Source organism: Arachis hypogaea, chromosome 8 (genome assembly GCF_003086295.3).
Source record: "Arachis hypogaea cultivar Tifrunner chromosome 8, arahy.Tifrunner.gnm2.J5K5, whole genome shotgun sequence".
NCBI classification, from domain to species: domain Eukaryota; kingdom Viridiplantae; phylum Streptophyta; class Magnoliopsida; order Fabales; family Fabaceae; genus Arachis; species Arachis hypogaea.
Genome location: NC_092043.1, coordinates 50,123,963 through 50,145,710, shown reverse-complemented (window position 1 = coordinate 50,145,710; position 21,748 = coordinate 50,123,963). Strand labels below are relative to the sequence as shown.

Sequence of the window (21,748 nt, the reverse complement as noted above, 5' to 3'; positions counted from 1 at the left end):
AGGTTTAATGGCTGGCAGGTATCCTTGGCTTGTTGACTGTCTCTTATCTTACATGTAAGTCCTTCTTCACTCTTCTTCTTATATATATACCACTCTAAATCTATATATGTAATGTTATATTATTATTATTATTATTATTATTATTATTATTATTATTATTATTATTATTATTATTATTAAGTTATGTATGTACAAGTATTTAATTATGTATATGTTTTTCATATTAAAAACTATACACAACGTTTAATTCAATATACAATAGTATATATGTACATGTAAATTAAAGTTCTTTTACACTATCACCATTACATAACATTTAATTAAATTCATAATGATTATAGTAAAAATCTTTTGTTTTTATTGGAAAAGAATATTAAATATGCATGGATCAACCACCATAGCATCTTATGGGGGAGCAATAATACATCATTTAACACCTAAAAATCTAGATAGCAATAATATTTTTCCTTTTTTAAAATATAAATGGGTGTAGTCATAGTTTTTTCCGGGTGTACAGTCTACTCCTAATTTACTATTATTTGATGATATTTTAATTTTTTTTTCCAGTTATCTTTATTCATTTAATTTCTCTACTTTTAAATTTAAGATTTTTATTCCTCTAACAAAATCCGTCTACATTTAACGCTAGGGCACTTATTATTAGCTAGCTAAATATTTAAATTTAATAGGTGTTTTATTAATAGATACCAAAAAGTAGGTGGTACAAATAATGAATAGGGTTAACTATCAAAAATTCTCTCGAATGATTCAAAAGCCACCAACAAAAATACATTCAAATTTTATTATTGACAAAAAATGCAGCAAAAATATTTACCAATAAATATATATTTTCAAAAAATTCGTAGAGATTGAATTTTGATGTGATTTTTTGCAAGCATAATTAAAAAAATGAGATATTATTATTCTTAAAATTTGGTGATTTTTTTCTAAGTATATATTTTTTTGTGATTTTTTAAAAGTATTATTAGTTGTTAACAAAAAAATTACAAAAAATATATACTTAACAAAAAATCACTAAATTTTAAGGATAATAATATCTCATTTTTTTAATCATGCTTGCAAAAAATTATATTAAATATGCCTGCAAAAAATTGTATCAAAATTCAATTTCTAATATATTTTTTAAAAAATACATATTTAATATTAGATAATCTTACAACAAAACTAACATTAAATATGTCCTCTAAGGAACTGCCATGCATAGGGCATGAACTTTCAATAAAGCAGTTAGTTTTATAAAACATTCTTCAATAAAAACTTGTTAAGTGGGATGAGAATTGAGTTTCATTTTTATATATATATATAAGGAAAATTGCACCTCTATTGTTTTATATATATATATAAAAGGTTAATGATCTCTATTGTTGGATAAATCGCACCTCTTTATAAGGAAAATTGAATTACATCTGTTTTGCTAAGACACTTTTTCCCTTGTTTACGTTTAATCAATTATTGTGTTTATCGGAACTGAAAATACTGTCTTTCTTTTACCCATATAGACAAAACTTTTGCAATTGATAAAGATGTTTAAGCCTGAAAACCTCATCTCTATTCTCTACTAACTGTGATCTGATTATGCTTAAAACTCTGTTGAATTGATGTTCATAAATGATTTCATTATTAGAATTACCAATATTAGTTGATACATTGACCAGAATAGTGATTGTGGATTATTGTCCCATAATATAAAAAGAGTAAAATAGTATTTTAGTTCTTAACGTTTAGATTAAGTCTTAAATTCATCCCTATAGTTTGAAACATATTATTTTTGTCCCAAACAACTTATTTTGTCTTATTTTAACTCTTTGATCAGAATTAAATTTTTTTTCCCCCAAAACACCATTTCTTCTATTATGATTTTCTTCTAGATAGCAGCAAAAATTGCAATTGTAGTGGTCATAGTAATGATTATAGTAATTTAAGAGTAAAGATGACAGAATATAATAAGAGAGAAAAAAAAGATAACAATATAAGAAAAAATAATATTTTTGGAAAAAAATTAAGTTTGATCAAAAGACTAAAATAGGATGAAATAAAATATTTGAAGTAAAAATAAAATGTTTCAATAGTTAAAGATAAAATTAGGATTTAGACTAAATGTTAGAAATAAAAACAATACTTTCTCCTAATTACCAAAAAAAAAAAAGATCAACACACGGAAAATGAATAATATGATTGAAGACACAAATCACCATACTTGACAATATCAAAGATAGTCTAGTTTTCGCTCTTTATTTCTGACTTGAGTAAATTCCAGGAACATTGGAGCAACATAATGTAATTCTTCATCTACCTAGCTACAATGTGCTTGCATTCCCTTAATGCAATCACCGAACAATCAATCTTCTCAATTGAATGATTATAGTTTAAAAGTTTTCAACCAACTCCCTACTTTCATCCAACAAAATATACGTATATATATTAGATAGAAATTTTATGAATATTTTTTAATCTCTCTCATAACCAATCCAATAAACCAAGCAAACAATCCCCCGTTTCCAACTTTAAGAAAAATCAAGAATAAAATTAGAGACAAGAAAAATAAATAATGAGAGTGATATGTAGATAAAAATACATGGACTATTGCATCAACATATGTTAGATACATATAATTGGGGCAAGGAAATATTAATGGAATATTTCATTTATAATGGTTGGTGAAATTAGGGACTTAATTAAAAACTTATAAGGACTTAAAATGGAACTAATCACAGAAAATTCCCTCGGCCCCACTAGCAGAAATCCAACGTGCATTGTAGGAGAGAAAGTATCGTAAGGGGATGTTTGGTGACACAAAAAGAAACAAGGGTATGCTTTGTCATGGATGTACAACCCTCATTTCTTCCTTGCATAATGATTAGGAAAACATGTTATTCCTTTAGCAAACATCCACCCTTTTAATGAGCATACTTCAACTTTAATAATCTTTTACCAAATTTAACCACCACCTAAAGATGGCTTCACAACATTGTTAACCCAAAAATGGACAAAGCAGAAAAACCAGAGAAGAGAGAAAAGGGGGAAAGGGAGGGGGGGCTCAAACTTCAAGAGGCATTAACTATAGTAACTCACTAGCATTTGGTTACATAACTCATTCTCCCTAGCAAAACAATACACTATCAACTATGAAAACAAGAACCATAAGAATACTTTATGCTTAAGACAAGATCTCTGTCTAGCAACAACGTCAACATCATAACACTAACTAAACAGTGGAATATGCACTCCTTTAGGAAAAGATAAGACAATTGCAATGTACTTATTCTTGTATCATATCAAATCCATACACTTAATGACAAAAATAGCTTAGGATCCAACATCAAAAAACAGTCGCTAAGAATTCAGACAAACAATATTAACTTAGTTAAAGGGGACGGAATTCATAATGGTATAAAAGCATGGCAAACTACGCTCGAATCTGCAAAGTCGATAATAAAGTTGATACAGCTAAATTAACCAAAGAATATTACCTTGAATCATTATGCTAAGGAAACAAAATTGTCTTTGACTGATTCCCCAGGTATAGCTCTTCCAGACTCAAAATATTGTCACATCTACAAATACAAAATGAGTACCAACATAGAAGTATAGAAGATTTGGATAGAATGGAGAAATCAAACCGGAATTCCTTTTTGTTGTCACGTGTGTGCAAAATCTTTCCCCACATCCCCTGTAAGATTACTAGTACTTTCTTCCTTAGAATCATTACCCAGAATCACTTGATTTAGGTAAAAAACAGAACCACTATTCAACAAAATTAGCAGAGCCATATATACTTTGAACATGTGAAAAGCATGCTTTGAACAAATAACATGTGAAGGGGGCCTAATCATAAGTTATGTAAGAAGGAAGAACATACTCTATAACTCATAGTTCAGACATGCATCTTAATTTTCTTTTGCAATGGCTGAGAATTCTCTCATGGTACATGATATAAACCAAAAAGAAATTAAATCTAAAAAGAAAAGATAATAAAAAAAGAAAACTCAGGAGAACCCTTTTCCAAGCTTCTGAATTGCAGAGTACATTTTCCTTCTTGACCCAACAGCATTGATCCCCATATCTTTGAGATCCTCAAGAGTCAACAATGGAAGAACCTCATCATCCACCTCATGAATTTCAAACACAGGTGCATACCTACCTAACCCTAACCCATTGAGCCAAACTCTAACACCATCTACACCATTACCGTCACCAATATACCTTCCTCTCCCATTCCTATTATTATTTTCCCTAACAATACCGTTATTGTCCGAAGGCCCAGAAAGTTCAACCCCATCAAGGTGCTCCCTTGCACCCTCTGAAACCCTAACCCTAATGTTCCTCCTATTACCCTGAAAATCCAGATTCTCCATTGAATTCAAAGGGCTTTGATCCTTCAAAGGGCTCTCTGTATTCTCCACATCGAAATCCCGATACCCGTCGTCGACATCCTCGCCGCCACTATACTTATCTTCTCCTTCTCCATCTCCACCGCCAGAGCCACCGCCACCGCCACCGCCGACGCTGGTGCCGTCGTCGATTCTCGAAACCCAGTTCGATCTAACCCTCTTCGCTCCTCGTTTCTTGGAATCCTTCACCTTCCAGCTACCAATCACAACGCTATCGATGTTCCCTTCGCGCTCTTCGCCCTCTAGGGTTTCGCCGAACTCTGCGGCGCCGCCACCGGAGCTCAAATTGGTTAAAGGACGAGTTTTGGAGGGTTTACCTGGATTGTCCTTGCGGAGGTGGTGGTGTTGGTGGTGGCCGTCGAAGGGGATCCGCCATGGCTTGGTGCTCCGTCGAGGGTGCGTATCGTAGTGTTGGTCTCCTCCGATATCGCCCAATCGGACACTTGGCCTTCTCTGGCGCTTCGATGCGATTAGTTGCTCGGAGGGGTTCGCCGGAGGAAGCGTTCCTCCGCCGTTGACCTGAGCCTCCGGCGCCGGGATATTCTCCGCCATAATTCAAGTGTAGTGTCCTCCCGAAAAAACGACGCCGCAGAGCACAGAGAAAGTGCAAAAAAAAAATTAAAAATTAAAAGTATATTTTCGTATTTATTTTTATTTAATAATTATTTATAATTGTGTGTGTGTGGGGGCGAACTTTGAAGTGAGGTTGACGGGTTAAGAGAACAGAGGAGAACAGAGAAGAAGTAAAAGAAGAAGAAGAAGTGGAAGTGATTTTTTGTTTCTTTTTTTTTTTGGGCGAGAAGAGTGTGAAGAGCAGCGTGGGAGTGAGTGATGGAAATCAGGTGTGTGTTTTGTGTGCGGAAATTATTACGAGAAGCTTCAACTTCAAGGCCCAAACGTCTTTTCCTTGGGTTGACTAGCATGCATTCTGGTCAACTATCACAATTTTCTTCGCCTATCCAAGTAAGAAATACCAATAAAAAAAAAAACTATTAAAATAGTATTGGAAATATTAATTTGAGTTGGTAAAATAGTCACAAAAAAATACTGAAGTCACCAAAAAAAAATTTTGAGTTGGTAAAATAATTATCGTCTATTTAAATAAATGTTAAAATTTAGTTTTTAATTATTTCTTTAATTTATTTTTAATTATATTATTTTTTTAAATAAATTTATTTTTAAATAAAAATAAATTAAAAAATAAATTAAATAATTATTTATTATAAAAATTAAAATTATTGAAAAAAATTAAAATTTATTAAAAAGTAAAAAAACTTTTTTCAATAATTTCAATAATTTTAATTTTTAATAAATTTTAATTTTTTCTTCAATAATTTTAATTTTTTTATGATAAATTATTATTTAATTTTTTTTAATTTTGTTCTTAATAAAAAATAAATTTATTTAGAAATAAAATAATGTGATTAAGAATAAAATTAAAAAATAATAAAATAATTATTTACTGTAAAAATTTAATATTATTAAAGAGTAAAATTAAAAATAAAATTTAACTAAATTAAATATTAAAGAATTTCAATATATTAGAAACAAAAGTATAATTTATACTTTATTGTATATGTATCATTTTTTTCTTTTTCACAAGTTTATGTACTATTTCTTCTTGCAAGCATTTTATGATAAGTAAAAATCTTTAAGAGTAAAATTAAAAAAAATTATTTAAAATAAAAGTAATGTGATTAAATGTAATTTATCTAGACGTAATTAAAAAATAATTAAATAACTATGTACTGTAAAAAATTGATATTATTGAAAAATAAAATTAAAATTTATTTCTATGTATCATTTTTGTCCCTAACGTTTTCGTCCTATTTAAGCCCCTAATATTTTAAAATTGTCTCAATTTTGTCCCGCCATCAATTCTGTTGACAGATCTCTAATTGTATGATAACATTAAGTCAATTTTAAAACGTTAGGAACTTAAACAGAACGATTGAAACGTTAAGACTTATCTCAAATATTGGAAACAAAAATAATACTTTACTCAATTATATTGTTATATTATATTTATATTACTATATGTCTTGACTCAAGTATTTGTGTCATGTATTTACAAGTTATAAATATAGAATAACATACTGTGTGTTAGAAAAATAATAATTTATAAGAGAATAAAACACGATTGTTTTTTCTTGGGTCGAGTTTTAAACACCACGTATATAATTTTTTGTGGCCTGAATTCTCTTTTGTATGCATGGTCACTGACCAGACATTTGACGAAAAGAAAAGTCTAATTAAAATTTTTGTTTGTTAAGGATTCATAAATCGAGAAAATAAAAATTTTCACTTTTTACCAAAAACAAAAAAATGCACTAAACATTGATCATGAAACTATTTTCACCTACGGCCCGAAACATTCATCATGTAACTATTTTCTAGGATCAAAAACCTTCCAAAAAAAACAATCCAAAAACTTTAAAGAAACCTGTTTCCAGAACAAAATTAGAGACATTTCGTCAGACCCATATGAATAGCCCAAAATGAACAGTGCTTAACAAAATAAGCCCCCAAGCAAGATCTTTTTTTAATTTCAAGAAATTGAGAATATATGCCTTTTGTTTCCTTAAGTATTTAAGAGTTTGTCTACCAAAAAGTACTTATAAATTGAAAAAAGAAAAGTTTAGAATCAATCTAGTTATTAGTATTGTTGAATTGAATTACTTGTTATATAATCTACTTTAAATTATTTAATGATTAAATTAGTGTCGTTGGATTACATGCCATTACTTGGAAGATGATTTAATGATAATCTAAATTACCAATAATCTATATATAATATAAATTCTCTTAAGTAGGAATCTTCCAAACACTATGTTATAACATTACAGACAGTATAAAAGATAATAAACCTTTTTTAACGATAATATAAATTATCAATAAAAGGAAAGTTAATAATCATCAAGATGGAGGAAAATATATATATATATATATATATATATATATATATTCTTTCTTTATTTTTAAATTTTATTCTTATTATATATTTTATTTTTTTTAAGTGAAAATTTTATAATATCATAAATATATAATTTTAAATCAATAAAATATAATTTAAAGAATACAGAATGTTAGGCAAGGCCCTAGGTAGAGAAAAGATAATACATGAAAGTGGTAGTGGTTGGTTATATACTTATACATATACTAAAATAAAAGTACAAATTAAAAGTGTATTTGATTTGTATTTTTATTTTTTTTATTTTTATTTTTTGTATTTTTTACTATTTAGTTGTTGTGAAAGAAAAAAATAATAATAATAAAATAATAAAATTATATTTTTTATTTTTTATTTCTTTTGTATAAAATTTTAAAAATAAAAGGTACTAAAAATCAAAATAAAAATACAAATTAAATACGTGCTAAGTATTTTTTTTTTTTTTATAGGACAACTCATGGTCTTAGTCTTAGGAAGGAGGTATGGTATACCCTCTAAATTAAATCAATGTCACATTCCCAACTTTTTCATCATTATCATCATATCATCAATTCTTTAGTGTAATTTAAATTTAATTTAATTTAATTTAAATTTTTTTATCCACAATATTTTTTTATCCCACGAACTAAGGACTAATTTACCATGAATCTAACTGCATGAATAAAACAGTATTCAAATTTCTGACATTTATTTAAGTGGACAAATAAATTCACTATTTAATTCAATCTAAATTGGTTTAATTTATTATCTAAATCTCTATAAAGAAAAGGGACAAGGGAATTCAATGGGCTAAGCCCTAAGGGGGTCCATGGGCATGAGGGGATGGTTTGGTTCTTCCCAAGCCAAGTGGGACCCAATGGCTCCTACCACTACCACATATGGCTGGCCTCCACCGTCCCTAAACTAAAGGGGATTATGGTCCCTACCCTCCAGATTAGGACTCTCTTCTCAGTATGGGACGCTTATGCCCATGTCAATATATCTCATGTCCTTATCCTTTCCCCAACAACACAAACACACCATGGAAACAAACACAGTACATTTTTTTATATATAATTTTACCACTCAACGGAGGAAAAATGCTCAATTTTAAAGTTTAAATTCTAATATAATTTTATGTATTTTTTATTTATCTTGTAAAATTTTTTTAAATATTTATGTTCCAATAATTTTAATTATTAATTTTAATTAATATATATTATATATATAACTCCGCATATGTTACACTTGCGGTACATAACTGGTCCCAAACCCGGATAAAGGAGGAGGGTTGTGTTAGGTTTTCGACAACCAACATAAAAACATAGTCAAATTTTCATTACATGAATCAAAGACATTATTGTGCTAAAGCTAAATCGTTGCCCGAAAGCAACACGCTGTATGGCTCAAGTATGGTGTCAAATGAGCAAGAGCCGCTGCATCGGTGTCCAGATGTAGTGTTAAATGAGCAAGGGTTCTTGCGTTTTCGTGAATGGACGAGGGTAAAAAAGCTAGTTCATAAAGTAAAAGACAAAGGTCGGAGAGACAGAAGGTTGAGATTTGGGATATGGAACATAGGCACTCTGACAGAAAAATCCATGGAGGTGGTGGACACCATGACAAGGAGGAAGATTAACATTATGTGCCTACAAGAAATAAAATGGGTTGGCGCGAAAGCTAGGGAGTTGGATATGTCCGCTTTCAAACTTTGGTATACAGAAAATGTGAAGAATAGGAATGGGGTTGGTATTATTGTGGGGTGGAAGAAGGACGTAGTGGATGTCAAGAGAGTGGGAGATCAGATCATCTCTATCAAACTTGTGGTGGAGAGGGATGCTTTTCATGTTATTAGCGTCGATGCACCGCAAGTGGGTTCGGACAAACAACACAAGATAAGGTTTTGGGAGGATTTAGCGAGTTTAGTCCAAGACATACCTTCGGGAGATAAGATTTTCTTATGAGGAGATTTAAATGGCCATGTTGGAAGAAAAGTGACTAGGTATTGAAGTATTCACGGAGGCCATGGTTTCGGGGTGATCAATGCCGATGGTAAAACTATTTTGGACTTTTCGTCAACCTTTGATCTTCTCATCGCAAATACATGTTTTAAAAAGAGAGACAAACATCTTATAACCTATAAGAGTGGCATAACAAGTTCTCAAATCGACTTCTTCTTGTTGAGAAAAGTCGACCAAAAATTTTGCATTAATTGTAAAATTATCCCGAGAGAGAGTTTGACAACACAACATAGAATGCTCGTCATAGATTTTCACGTTGAGCAAAAGTTGAGAAAAAGACATAATACAAATAACCTAAGGATGAGGTGGTGGCGAATGAAAGGTGAGGAACAATGAAACTTCTTAAGATAGGTAGGAGAAGAGGCAAAGTGGGATGGGAATGGAAGCGCGAAATAGATGTGGAGGGAGATGGCAGAAGTTATTAGAAGAATAGCAAACGAAAGTTTTGGTAAATCTAAAGGAATAGGACCAAGAGACAAAGAGTCCTGGTGGTGGAATGCGAGTGTACAAGAAAAGATAAAGATAAAAAAAAAGGAGTGCTTTAAAAAGTGGTCTTTATGCCGCAATGCAGAAAATATAAGGCGACTAAAAAAGAGACAAAAGTGGCTATAAGTGAAGTAAGAAAAAGAGCATATGAGGGTCTCTACCAATCTTTGGGCACGAAAGAAGGAGAAAAAGGTATATATAGAATCGCAAAGAGCAGTGAAAGAAGAACGAGAGATTTGAATCATCCTAAGTGCATAAAGGATAAGGATGGAGAGGTGCTGACTCAAGAGGAGAAGATTAATGAAAGGTGGAAGAACTGCTTCTACGAGTTATTTAATGAAGGACATAAGACCTTTTCGAGTCTTGGTCGGTTATGCACAAAGGGAAGAAGATCAAAACTTTGACTACTATCGAAGGATTTGAGATTTCGAGGTAAAAGAGGCTCTAAAGCAGATGAAAAATGGCAGGACAGTAGGACCTGATAATATCTCGAATGAGGTTTGGAAGGGTCTTTGAGGAAAAGACATCAACTGATTAACCAAGCTTTTTAATGAGATTTTAAGGTAAAAGAAGATGTCTGATGAGTGGAGAAAGAGCACCTTGGTACCTATCTACAAGAATAAGGGTGATATACAAAGATGAGAAAACTATAGAGGGATCAAACTCATGAGCCATACCATGAAGTTATGGAAAAGAATGATAGAACGGAGGTTGAGAAAAGAAACACAAGTAACAGAGAACCAATTTGAATTTATGCTAGACAGATCCACCATCGAAGCGATATACATGTTAAGAAGGATGATGGAGAGGTATCGTAGTAATAAAAGGAATCTACATATGGTGTTTATTGATTTGGAAAAAGCGTATGATAGGATGCTAAGGGAGGTCTTGTGGAAGGTCTTAGAAAATAGGAGAGTAATGATCGCATATATTTGTGCAATTAAAGACATGTATGATGGGGGCACAACTAGTGTGAAGTCTTAAGGTGGTGTGACAGAGAAATTTTCTATTGATATAGAATTACACCAGAGATCATCTTTAAGTCCATACCTTTTCACATTAGTTTTGGAAGTACTCAGAGAGCACATCCAAGAGCCTGTGCCATGGGGCATGCTTTTTGCCGATGATATCGTCCTTACGGGAGAATCAAGGGAAGACCTAAATAAGAAGTTGGACTTATGGAGAGAAGCTCTAGAAGTGTATGGTCTGCGGATAAGTCGTAGCAAGACAGAATATATGGAATGTAAGTTTGGTTTGAGAAGGAAAAACACTAATATAGAGGTGAAGGTCGGAGAAAACATCCTACGAAAAGTTAAAAATTTTAAATATATTGGGTGCATCATATAGGATAATGGAGAGATTGAACATGATGTAAATCATATGATCAAAGCAGGTTGGTCAAAATGGCAGAGTGCATCTGGTTTTATATGCGACAAAAAAGTGTCTTTAAAACTTAAAGGTAAATTCTATCACACTGCTATAAGACCGGCTATGCTTTATAGTACGGAGTGTTGGGTTGTCAAAAGGGAACACAAACATAAGTTTAGTGTGGCAGGGATGAAGATGTTGAGATAGATGAGTGGTCATACGCGATTGGATAAAATAAGGAATGAAGATATAAAGGAGAGAGTTGGAGTAGCACCCGTTGTGAAAAAAATGGTAGAATTGCGTCTCAGGTAGCTTGGACATGTGAGAAGAAGACCAACAGAACACCAACTCAGAAGGATGGATGAGATGGAAGATGAATAAGGGGTGAAAGGCAGATGAAGACCTAAGAAGACTATTCATGAGGTGGTCAAACGAGATTTACATATAAATGGTCTCTCTGTAGACATGATACATGACAGAACTCAATAATGTTATTTGATTCATGTAGTCGACCCCACCTAGTGGGACAAGACTTTATTATTATTGTTGTTGTATATTATATATATTTATAATTAGGGATAAGTATTGTTTTGGTCCCTCACGTTGAGGGTCGGATCGAACCCGTCCTTGATCTAATTTTCGATTTAGAATCGTACTTAACGTTTTTTTCGTATTAAAATCGTTCTTTTTATTTTTTTTGGACAAAAATACCCTTCCTCTCTCCCCCCTACCCCCACCCACCTCGGTCTCCCCTCCCCCTCCCCCTCCTCCTCCCCTTCCCCGGTCCTCCCTCCCCCTCCCCTTCCCCTCCCCTTCTCGCCTCCCTCTCCCCTCCCACCACCACCAACCCACCCCCAACCCCAGTCTCCCCTTCCCGCCTCCCCCACCCCTCCCCCCACCACCAACCCACCCCCACCCCCAGTCTCCCCTTCCCCGATCTCCGCCTCCCCCTCCCCTCCCACCACCACCAACCCACCCCACCCCCAGTCTCCCCCACCCCGCGTCCCCTCCCCTCCCCCTCAATGCCTCCCCCTTCCCCCCACCCAGCGTCCCCACCCGTCCCCTCGCCTTCCCCGTATTCCCTTCCCCCACCACCGTCCCCCTCCAACCTTTCCCCTTCCCCCAATAAATTCAGAAATAAAAAATTCAACAAATCAACCCAAAATCAATCCAAATTCAACAACCAAATCAAAAAACAACAAATCAAAATAAAAAACAGAGGCAATCACAAATGTAGAAGCAGAGACAGTCATAGAATCAGAAACAGAAACTCAAGCAGAAACAGATGCAGAAGAAGAAGATGCATTCAAGCAGAAGCAAATGCAGAAGAAGAAACTGCAGAAGCAGATGCAGCAGAAGAAGAAGCTGAAGAAGCAGATGCAAAACCACCGCTGCTGCTGTCCGAGAAGCCATCTCTTCTGCGAACCAGGACTGAGGTGAGAGAGGACTGCGAAGGAGGGAACTGCTCCGCCCATCGCCGCCTATGCTGCCAGATCCGTCACTGTCAGCTGCCACAGGGTCGCCGTCAAGCTGCGTCGGAAGAGGGGTGCCGTCGCAGGGTCTCCTTTCTTCTTTCTTCCGGCGACGGCGACGGCAGCTCTAAACTTCGCCGACGCCGTCCCCTCTCCCCCCTTCCCCTTCCCCCTTTCCCTCCCCTCCCCCTTCGCATTTCCTTTCAGCCCCCCCCCCCAAAAACGCGTTTCCTCTCCCCCCCTCCCCAACGTGTTCTTTTCTTTTTTTTTTATAAATTTTTTTATTATTAAAATGAGGGGTATTTTTGGAATAAAATTAATTTTTTTTTTAAAAAAGACGATTTTAATACAAAAAAATACGTTAAGGATGATTTTAAATCAAAATATACACTAGGAACGGGTTCGATTCCAACCCTCAAAGGGACCAAAATAATACTTATCCCTTATAATTAAGATTAACGACTCAAACTATTGAAATATTTAAATTCTTTCTATCTTCTGTCTAGATATCAGTTAGACGACTTTAAAATTAGTGTTTGATTATTATTATTATTATTATTATTATTATTATTGGAGTTTGTCTTTATTTGTTGTAAAAAATGTATAAACACCTATAATTTTAATTAAGAAGAAGCAAAGTTATATAGATGGTTGATAAGTTTACATATAGAGTAATTTTTTTTAGATAATCAAATTTAATGTACCATTTTTATGTAATAAAATGTCTAAAAAAGAGATAGAAATTAAATATCTCAACATATATTCATTTTATGCTAAAACATCAACTTAGAAAATTTTTGGTAATAAATTAAAGATATCTAGTACAAAAAGTAGTGGTCTACTGTTGGTGATTTTTTGCAGTAATCTTTTTTTTTTTAATGTTTTCTCTTGTAGTAGAACCACAACAATTCTTACAATATATTTTATTTATTATTATCTTTATGGTTTCTATATACTTCTAATAGTCAGTTGAAAAACGCATTGCTATATTAATAGAAAAATGAAGCTTGACGTTGAAAGTTAACTAAAGATTAATAATAAAACAAAATTCATACTTAATCTTGATTTTATATATATATATGTATTGTGGATCTTTCTAGACACAAAAAAAAGAAGTTGATTAGTTGAAAGAAATATATAATCAAAGCCATAGGCACCATGCTTTTCTGTCTAATAGAAATTCTCTCTCATATATATAATAGCACATAAATAATTATATTTTTAATATATTTTTTATATAAAGATTAAATTTTTAAAATTTAAATCATAAAAATTTTAATATTATGTTATAAAATTTATTTTTCTAAATAATTTAAACTAATAAAAAAATACGTAAATAAATATCTTTTTAATAATTTTTTTTATCAGTCAAAATTTCTTTATTTTTTGTAACTTAATTAATTAATTAATCTTTATAAGATCAAGTTGAAGATACAGCATAACGTATATGTCTTTAAGATGTTTCCTATCGACTTTGCCGTGTTTTTGGCAAGTCATATCAAATTTAAAATTTGAAATATTAATGTGTAGATATTTTTCTTTTTATGAAATTACTTAAAGAAGATAATATTTTACCTTTTCCGTTGACTAAAAATTAAAAAAAAAAATAATGCCTGAGTGGTTAATTCTGTCTATGTACACATTTTTCTTTTCTTTTTTTTTAATTAATATATATATTAATCATGTACCTAAGCACCACTGTTATGTTTTAATCACTGTTTTTGGTTTGTTGGGAAAAAGTTGTTATGTCAATGTCACAGCTGCATACAACTTGACCAAATAAATAGAGACATCACTGCATATATACAATTCGTACCCGACAAAACCTTAGCTTAGCTTCAACAATTTAATTAATTAATTATACAAAAAAAATTAATCACGAATATAAAAATACGTATTTGTCAATTATTATATTACTATAAATAAATTTGATTATATATTCTATTATTATAACATGTTTGATTATTTTGGCAACTAATTATTTAGTTAAAAAATACATGAATAAATATATATAAACATATAGTTAAATTAAGTGATTGATTTTTGTTTTGTATTTATTTAATTTTTTTTATATACATAAGAGGGGAAAACTTATGTGTAATCAACTGAAGTTGATAACTGAGAGCGAACCGTTATATGATTTGACTGACTTGACTAAATTTTTATCTAACGACTCTTAGCTATCAGCTTCACGTGAAATCGATTGTACCTGAATTTTCACCGATTTATATATGTATCATGTACAATGATTATGATCTTTGAAACTATATGAAAAGCAAATTAAATGATCATGTAAAGCATAATGGTACTTATGGTACGTATTATAACTTTAAAATTTGGATTAGACCAACATAATAATCACATAATCTCACCAAAATTTGGTCATCATTGATGGGACTTGGTATTAAGTCCTTACTCTGAAGTTAATAATAATTATTATAATAATTAAGAACTTTCTTAATCATCATGATTATTTAATGAAAATCCCTATATATACAGTTTGTCATCTAGCTATAAAGACAGACAAGTTGATTAAGCTTATCACTTCTTTCAGTTCTTTGTCATTATTTTGTTTGCTTTAATTTAATCAAAAGAAATTTAGATGATGTTTTTCATCAACGAGTGTGACAGCACTGAATTTTTTAGTTGATATATATATTATTTAATCATTAATTAGTAGGTATGTACCAAAATTAAGTTTCTTGATTAGTTTAGCTAGATATAGTGCCATGCATGCATGCATTGACGATATGTCGCATGCAATTTTTCTTAAATTGATGAAGCATAAGAACCTCATTGCCACACATGTGAGACCTAGCTTGGGAAATTAATAATTTATTCAGGGCAAATATTTTTGTTTTTTTCATCCAGTAAAGATCCAAGAGTGGCCATCAAATTAACAATAATGTAGGTATATATATGTTAATTAGATCCCAAATTGAAGTTTGTAAAGTACTATAATAATTAAGTGGTTTATTCAACTAAAAAACTAACAATTAAATTTTAGGATGAATCACACTAATTTAATTTCTTTTAAGGTTAAAAAGGATATTGTTTTGGATTTGAAACATTTCATATTTGTAGAACATAAATTTATAGGATCAAAACATAATAAGACCAAAGATTAAGGCAAATTTTTTTTATTTTAAAGAATGTCAATGATCAAGTCAGTAGATATTCAAGAGGTATATATAATAAATATTAAGGTTATATAACATATTTTTAGAGTATGCTATGTCTTTCACTTTTATTTATATAGTGTTTGAAAGAAAAATTTAAAAAAATCCAAATAAATCCGTGTGATATTTACACAGGATTTTATGTGGATATAATTTAAATTGCTTTTTATTGGTCAGCATATTCTCAAAATGAATATTTTTTATAAGAAAATGTAAATCACCTATTTATTGGAGAGACGAACAAAATTTATCTTATAAAGATATGAATATCTTTTGCTTATGAACACATTTTGATGGGTGAATGTAGGAGTTTTATCATCATTCCTACTCTCAAAAATAAAACCTGGATAGCTCCAATGAATCAGTGCTCGCAATTGAGGATAATACCAATGGAGTCACTTAGTATATAGTCCATGTACATATATTGAACAATAGAATAAATTCAATATAGTTTTCATTCACAATTCTTCTCTCTATTATAGTTTCTTGCAATCCAAGAAACCTTTTTCTGCATTTTTTTTTTAATTATTGTTGTTATCACATTAGAAATTTCTTCAACTCTTTTCATCACATTAGGCTTCATTAGGGGTGGAATATGAAGTCTCACATTAATACATTAGAGAGAAAATTAAACAAAACATATCTTATAAAGATGTAAATACCTCTTTTTGGTGGATATATTTTTTGATGAATGATGCGAAAGATTTCTTAATAATAATAATAATGATGATGATGTAGTAACTACCTTGATTTCTATCTTAATTAATAATTTTAATTTTGTTAAAAAATAAATAAAATTATTTTGAGAGAGTATAACTTTTTTAGAAATTTCAGCCGGATTTCAATAGATAGAAAAATAATCAATTGAAACTTGAAAGTTTGGAACCACTTCTATTTTTTTACTTTATTTTAGAAAAAAGTCTAAAGAGCCAATATTAATTTAACCAGTTAATTTAAAAATAACTAATAATTGAAGAAAAATATGAAAAAAAATCCAAAATTAAAAATAATAAAATATCCAAAAATCAAATAGTAAAAAGAATATTATTTAAAAGTAAAAATAAATTTAAAATTGATTATAATTTAGAATTTAAAAGTAAAGGTAGTCTGAAACAATTGCAGGATAGTAGCCATTGGCAGTGGTAGTGGGTGAGTGGTTGAAATTTTGTTGGGAGGAAAGAAAAAAAGTGAGAAAGAATAAAAAAAAATGTAAAATGATAATTATAAATAAATGAGTTTATCTGTTTGTTGGTTGAAATTAGTGGATACCGTGTTGGGTCCTAGTTGAATTCTTTATTTTACTTCTGCAATATAGTTAAGGTAACATGTTACATCAATAAGGAACTTGGAAATTAATAAGGCCAGGTTTCATAGAAATAATACTCATAAGTTATTTTAAGAATTGTTTTATTTGAAAGATAACAAATATTCGATAATAATAAAAATTAGCTAAAAATAATTAAAATTTATTTTATTTAATATTTATTAATTATTGTAACCACTAATGAATACTAAATAAAATAAATTTTAATTTTTTTTGTTTTTTTAATATTACTGTTGAAAGATATATTATCTATTTAAATATAATTAATTATACTTAATTTCAACATTAAATGAACAATGATGGATAAGTGCTTGAGCTTATGGTTGGTTGGTGAAAAGAAAGTGTATTGGTTGTTGAATTATTCAGTGAGCATTCAAATACACTAAGAGAAACCCTAAATTTATTATGATAAAATGTTAACATAAAATATATAAGTTAATTAATTTGATAATGATAATTTCTCACTTAACCTATTGATTTATTGGCAGTCTCTTAATTTAGGACAGAAGTTTTATGTGCCAAAAGACAATGCCAGAGCTACATTTCTTGTCTGTCAGTTCATGATAGAGGACCCTAGCTATGAGTTAAATTAAATAAATAAAACAAAGGGACCCCTATATTGCAGATGGATGTGTTGGTGAGCAACAAATATATGTACAGCATTCACTTCTTCAATTTGGGCACTAACTAGTAATAACAATTTTCTGCGTGTTACTAATACAATTGGCAACACCTTGTCTTCTCAACTTGGATTTGGATGGGAAAAGTGTATTTCAACTTATTTTAATATTGCTTTCTTTGGTTGGTTTTCATTTATTTTTTTGTCATATCTTTCGGTTCGACAGATCAAGGACTATTTTGGCGTAAATTAGAATTTTATTATTTAAGAGTTTATTTCTAATCAATGAGTTACTTCATACATAAGATGAGTTCGAATCTCTAATATTTACTTAAGTAAATTAACGAGTGAATTACTAGATGGATCCAAGTTGATTTTGGTTGGTTCATTATTAATATAGGTGCTAATATAAGTAAGAAACTAAATAAATATGATGAAACAATGCATAGGCCCATAAAACAGGATTGATGTATCATGATTTAACTTTGGAAATAATGTGATATACATAAATTAATCAACCATGTTGCTATTATATCCCTCAATTTATTGTATGTGAATAATTACTTTAGGTTATTGGTGGGCTCTAGCTAGACTCTACTGCTAGGGTTTTAAAATATGGTCCTCATTTAAATTTTGTGTTTATGATTTGAAAGTTGATGCAATGTTATTTAAATAAGTGTATGTATTAGAGAGCTAATAAAAAATAACTAACTTCAACCCATAGATAAACAAATCCAATTATTTATTATTTTATTTTGAATACTCTTTAATTTTTTCTCACTTATTTCTCTTTCTTTCTAGTACTCAGTTTCATCTGGCATCATTATGATCATCTATTATTATTAATTGACCACTTTAAACTCTAAATCATAAATTCTAAGTCTTAAATTTTAGATTTTAAACTTAAATTTTAAATTTTAAATTTTAAATTTAAATTTTATTTTTTAAAATTTATTTTACTTTCTTTCCAACACTCACAGGTCACCCACCACTACCAATTAACCACTGGATCTAAATCTTAAATCATAAATTCTAAACTTTAAATTTTAAATTCTAAAATTTAAATTCTAAATCCATAAATTCTTAATTCCAAATCATAAATTCTAAATTCTAACTTAATTTTATTTTGCTTTACTCTCAAATATTCTTTCTATTGATTATTTTTAGATATTTTTATTGTTTCTAATTTTAAATTTTTCTTTTTAATGTTCATTTATTAGCTGATTTTTAAATTTATTAGTTGAATTAATGTTAGTTCCCTAAACTTTTTCGACGAATATCCAAGATTTTAAATTGCGATTATGATTATATATATATATATATATATATATATATATATATATATATATATATATATATATATATTTGTGTATACAACTAAATACAACCACAACACTGTGGATATTAATTATTAATCACTCACAAGAAATAAAATCTCTTTTGCAAAAATAGCAAGAATGAATATAGGTACTCTAGCTAGCTAGAACAAGCTTATTAGTTGGACATGACTGATTGAATTAAAGAGTTGAATGTGTTTTTTTTTTTTTTTTTTTTTTTCTCTCTATGTTTTGTTAGCTTGTTGAAAGAAAAAGTAGCAGCATTTTGTACTTGACCTCAAAACTTAGTTTTTATCAAATTAATGTATCTCTGAAGAGCATGAACTAGAAAGGACCCATATAACAAGATTGATGCATAATATATATGATTGGTGAAGACACAATTCAACAACAAAATCGACACAAAGAAAACAATTGGAACACAAAATCCACATGGATTGTCTACTTCTATAGAGGCAAGACCTTAAGGGCCAATTTTTTCTTATAGTTGTTGCCTTAGGGATGGAACCCTATATATTTATTTATTTATTTATTTTTTATGTTATCTCTCCCTAACTTTGATTTATGTATATCGCTATATTCATTGATTGGGTTCATTTGTTTTTTTTTTCTTAATTAGTTGTAAGCCTTATGTCTATCGATCTTCCTTGACTTTTATTTATCATAAATACTACTTCACTTTTTATGTGAACATGCATGTATCATATTTTGATTATTTGAGAGAGAGAGAGAGAGAGAGAGAGAGAGAGAGAGAGAGAGAGAGAGTATATTTTGGCTTTGGCTTCAGATTTGTTTAAGCATGCCCTTCAAGTGACTATTGCTGTTTTAATGTCTTTTGGGATGGGGGAAATATTATTTTTTTCTCAATATGATTTTAAAATTATTAAATTATTAATTAAGAGGGGTTGATTTTACTAACTTACATTTTAATACCTCAATTGGATTCGACAAAAAAAAAAAATCAGCTGGGTCTTTTACGAGAAAATACAAAAAAAGCAGTTCTAAATATATACTTTTTCCACCTTAAAAAAGCTTGAAAAGATTTTTTCATGTAAAAACAGCAATTTTTTTTCATAAATTACATTCATAACTCATGGAGCTTAGTTTTTTAATACCATTGTTATTACCTGCTAAATAAATATATCCTAATAAGAAAAATATTATATAAACATATAAAGTTTAGAATATTGACTACTACATCATGATATTTAATTTTTTATTAAATGAAATGTAGTATTAAATTAAATTAAATTTTTCAATAGATTTTTTTATGAGTTCGATTAGAAAGCCTAATTTTTTTAGCCAATATCAACCAACTTTTTTTATTTTAAAATCTAAATTTAGGGTTAGGATTGACAACATAACTTACATTTGCAGATATCCAATCCGATCCAATCAATTCAGAGTAGGTTGGTAATTTAATCTACAGTGAATAAAATTAGATTTCGAGACACACGCAGACACATATACATAGAGAGAGAGTAAAAATATTTGAATTTAAATACCTATCTTTTGTCTAAATGTTTAGTGCCACCAAATTAGTAATTGAATTTATTAATCATAAATAAATAATATTTGATATAATAAAATAATATAAGAGGACTAAATATTGTGTTTAAATTATTTTGTAAATTGAGTTGGATATGATTGAATTGAGAGATTTAAGTTACAAATAAAGTTTAAATTATTAAGAAATTTAAATCTGCAAATAAGATTAGAATAGAACTTAAATCTTATCATATTTGTTGTTATCTCTACCTAAATTTTAAATTTTATACACTAATCTTAAATTCTTCAAAAATAAAAGTTAACAGATAATTTATAATAAAAAATTGATTAATATTAATTACTTAATTAAAAATTAAATCTTTTATAGTTTTTCATTTGTCTTATACTATATATATAGTTAGATTAATTGGTGGAGAGCAAGCAAACAACGAAGATGAGTAAGATAGAATAGAAATGGCGGTTAGTGCGTGGATATTGCGGCAGATAATCTTTGTCTCAAAAAAGATGCATGCAAGGATATATATGGATACATAGAAAGATATATACAATGTCAAACCAAATTCCAACTTGTCAAAAAGAAATCCCTCTTCAATTTCACACCAGAATCTGTCTCCCAGATGTATATATTATTATCAATCTTGACAGGGACACAAGAGCCTACCCTAGTTATACAATTTTTGATTAGTTAACTGATAAAAATAAAGGAAGAATAAAGTTTAAATTTGGAGACGAAAAGATTGAACATCTTAATCTTAACAGGATTCAACAAGTAAAAATACTTAAAATATTTTATAAAATAATTTTTTCTAAAAATTTAAACTAATAAAATAAAGTACATGAATAGTTATATATTTAACACGTTTTTTTACGTAAGAGTTTTTATTGGATTTACGCAAATTTTTACATAGACCTTTTTTATTATTTACCCTGCATTAATTTTTTTTTATCTTATTTGTGATTCAGCAAATATTGAACTCTAAATTTTTCAATCACAAAAATTTTGATATCATATATAAAATTGCTTCTATTAAAAATTTAAATTAATAAAAAAGTACATGTTTATATTTCTAATAAAAGAGAAAAGAAAAAAAGTTA

General features: G+C 29.8%; 1 protein-coding gene across 1 annotated transcript; it reads right to left on the bottom strand.

The window, feature by feature from the left end:
- Positions 1-3,768: 3,768 nt before the first annotated feature.
- LOC112708120 (uncharacterized) lies at positions 3,769-5,371 on the bottom strand. Its single transcript, XM_025760262.3, has one exon. It carries the CDS (start codon positions 4,962-4,964, stop codon positions 4,008-4,010), a length of 957 nt encoding a protein of 318 aa, XP_025616047.1. The 5' UTR covers positions 4,965-5,371; the 3' UTR covers positions 3,769-4,007.
- Positions 5,372-21,748: the final 16,377 nt, after the last annotated feature.

Excerpts from the sequence above, each read along its gene's own strand:
- LOC112708120 (XM_025760262.3), bottom strand. The coding sequence starts at position 4,964 with ATGGCGGAGAATATCCCGGCGCCGGAGGCTCAGGTCAACGGCGGAGGA.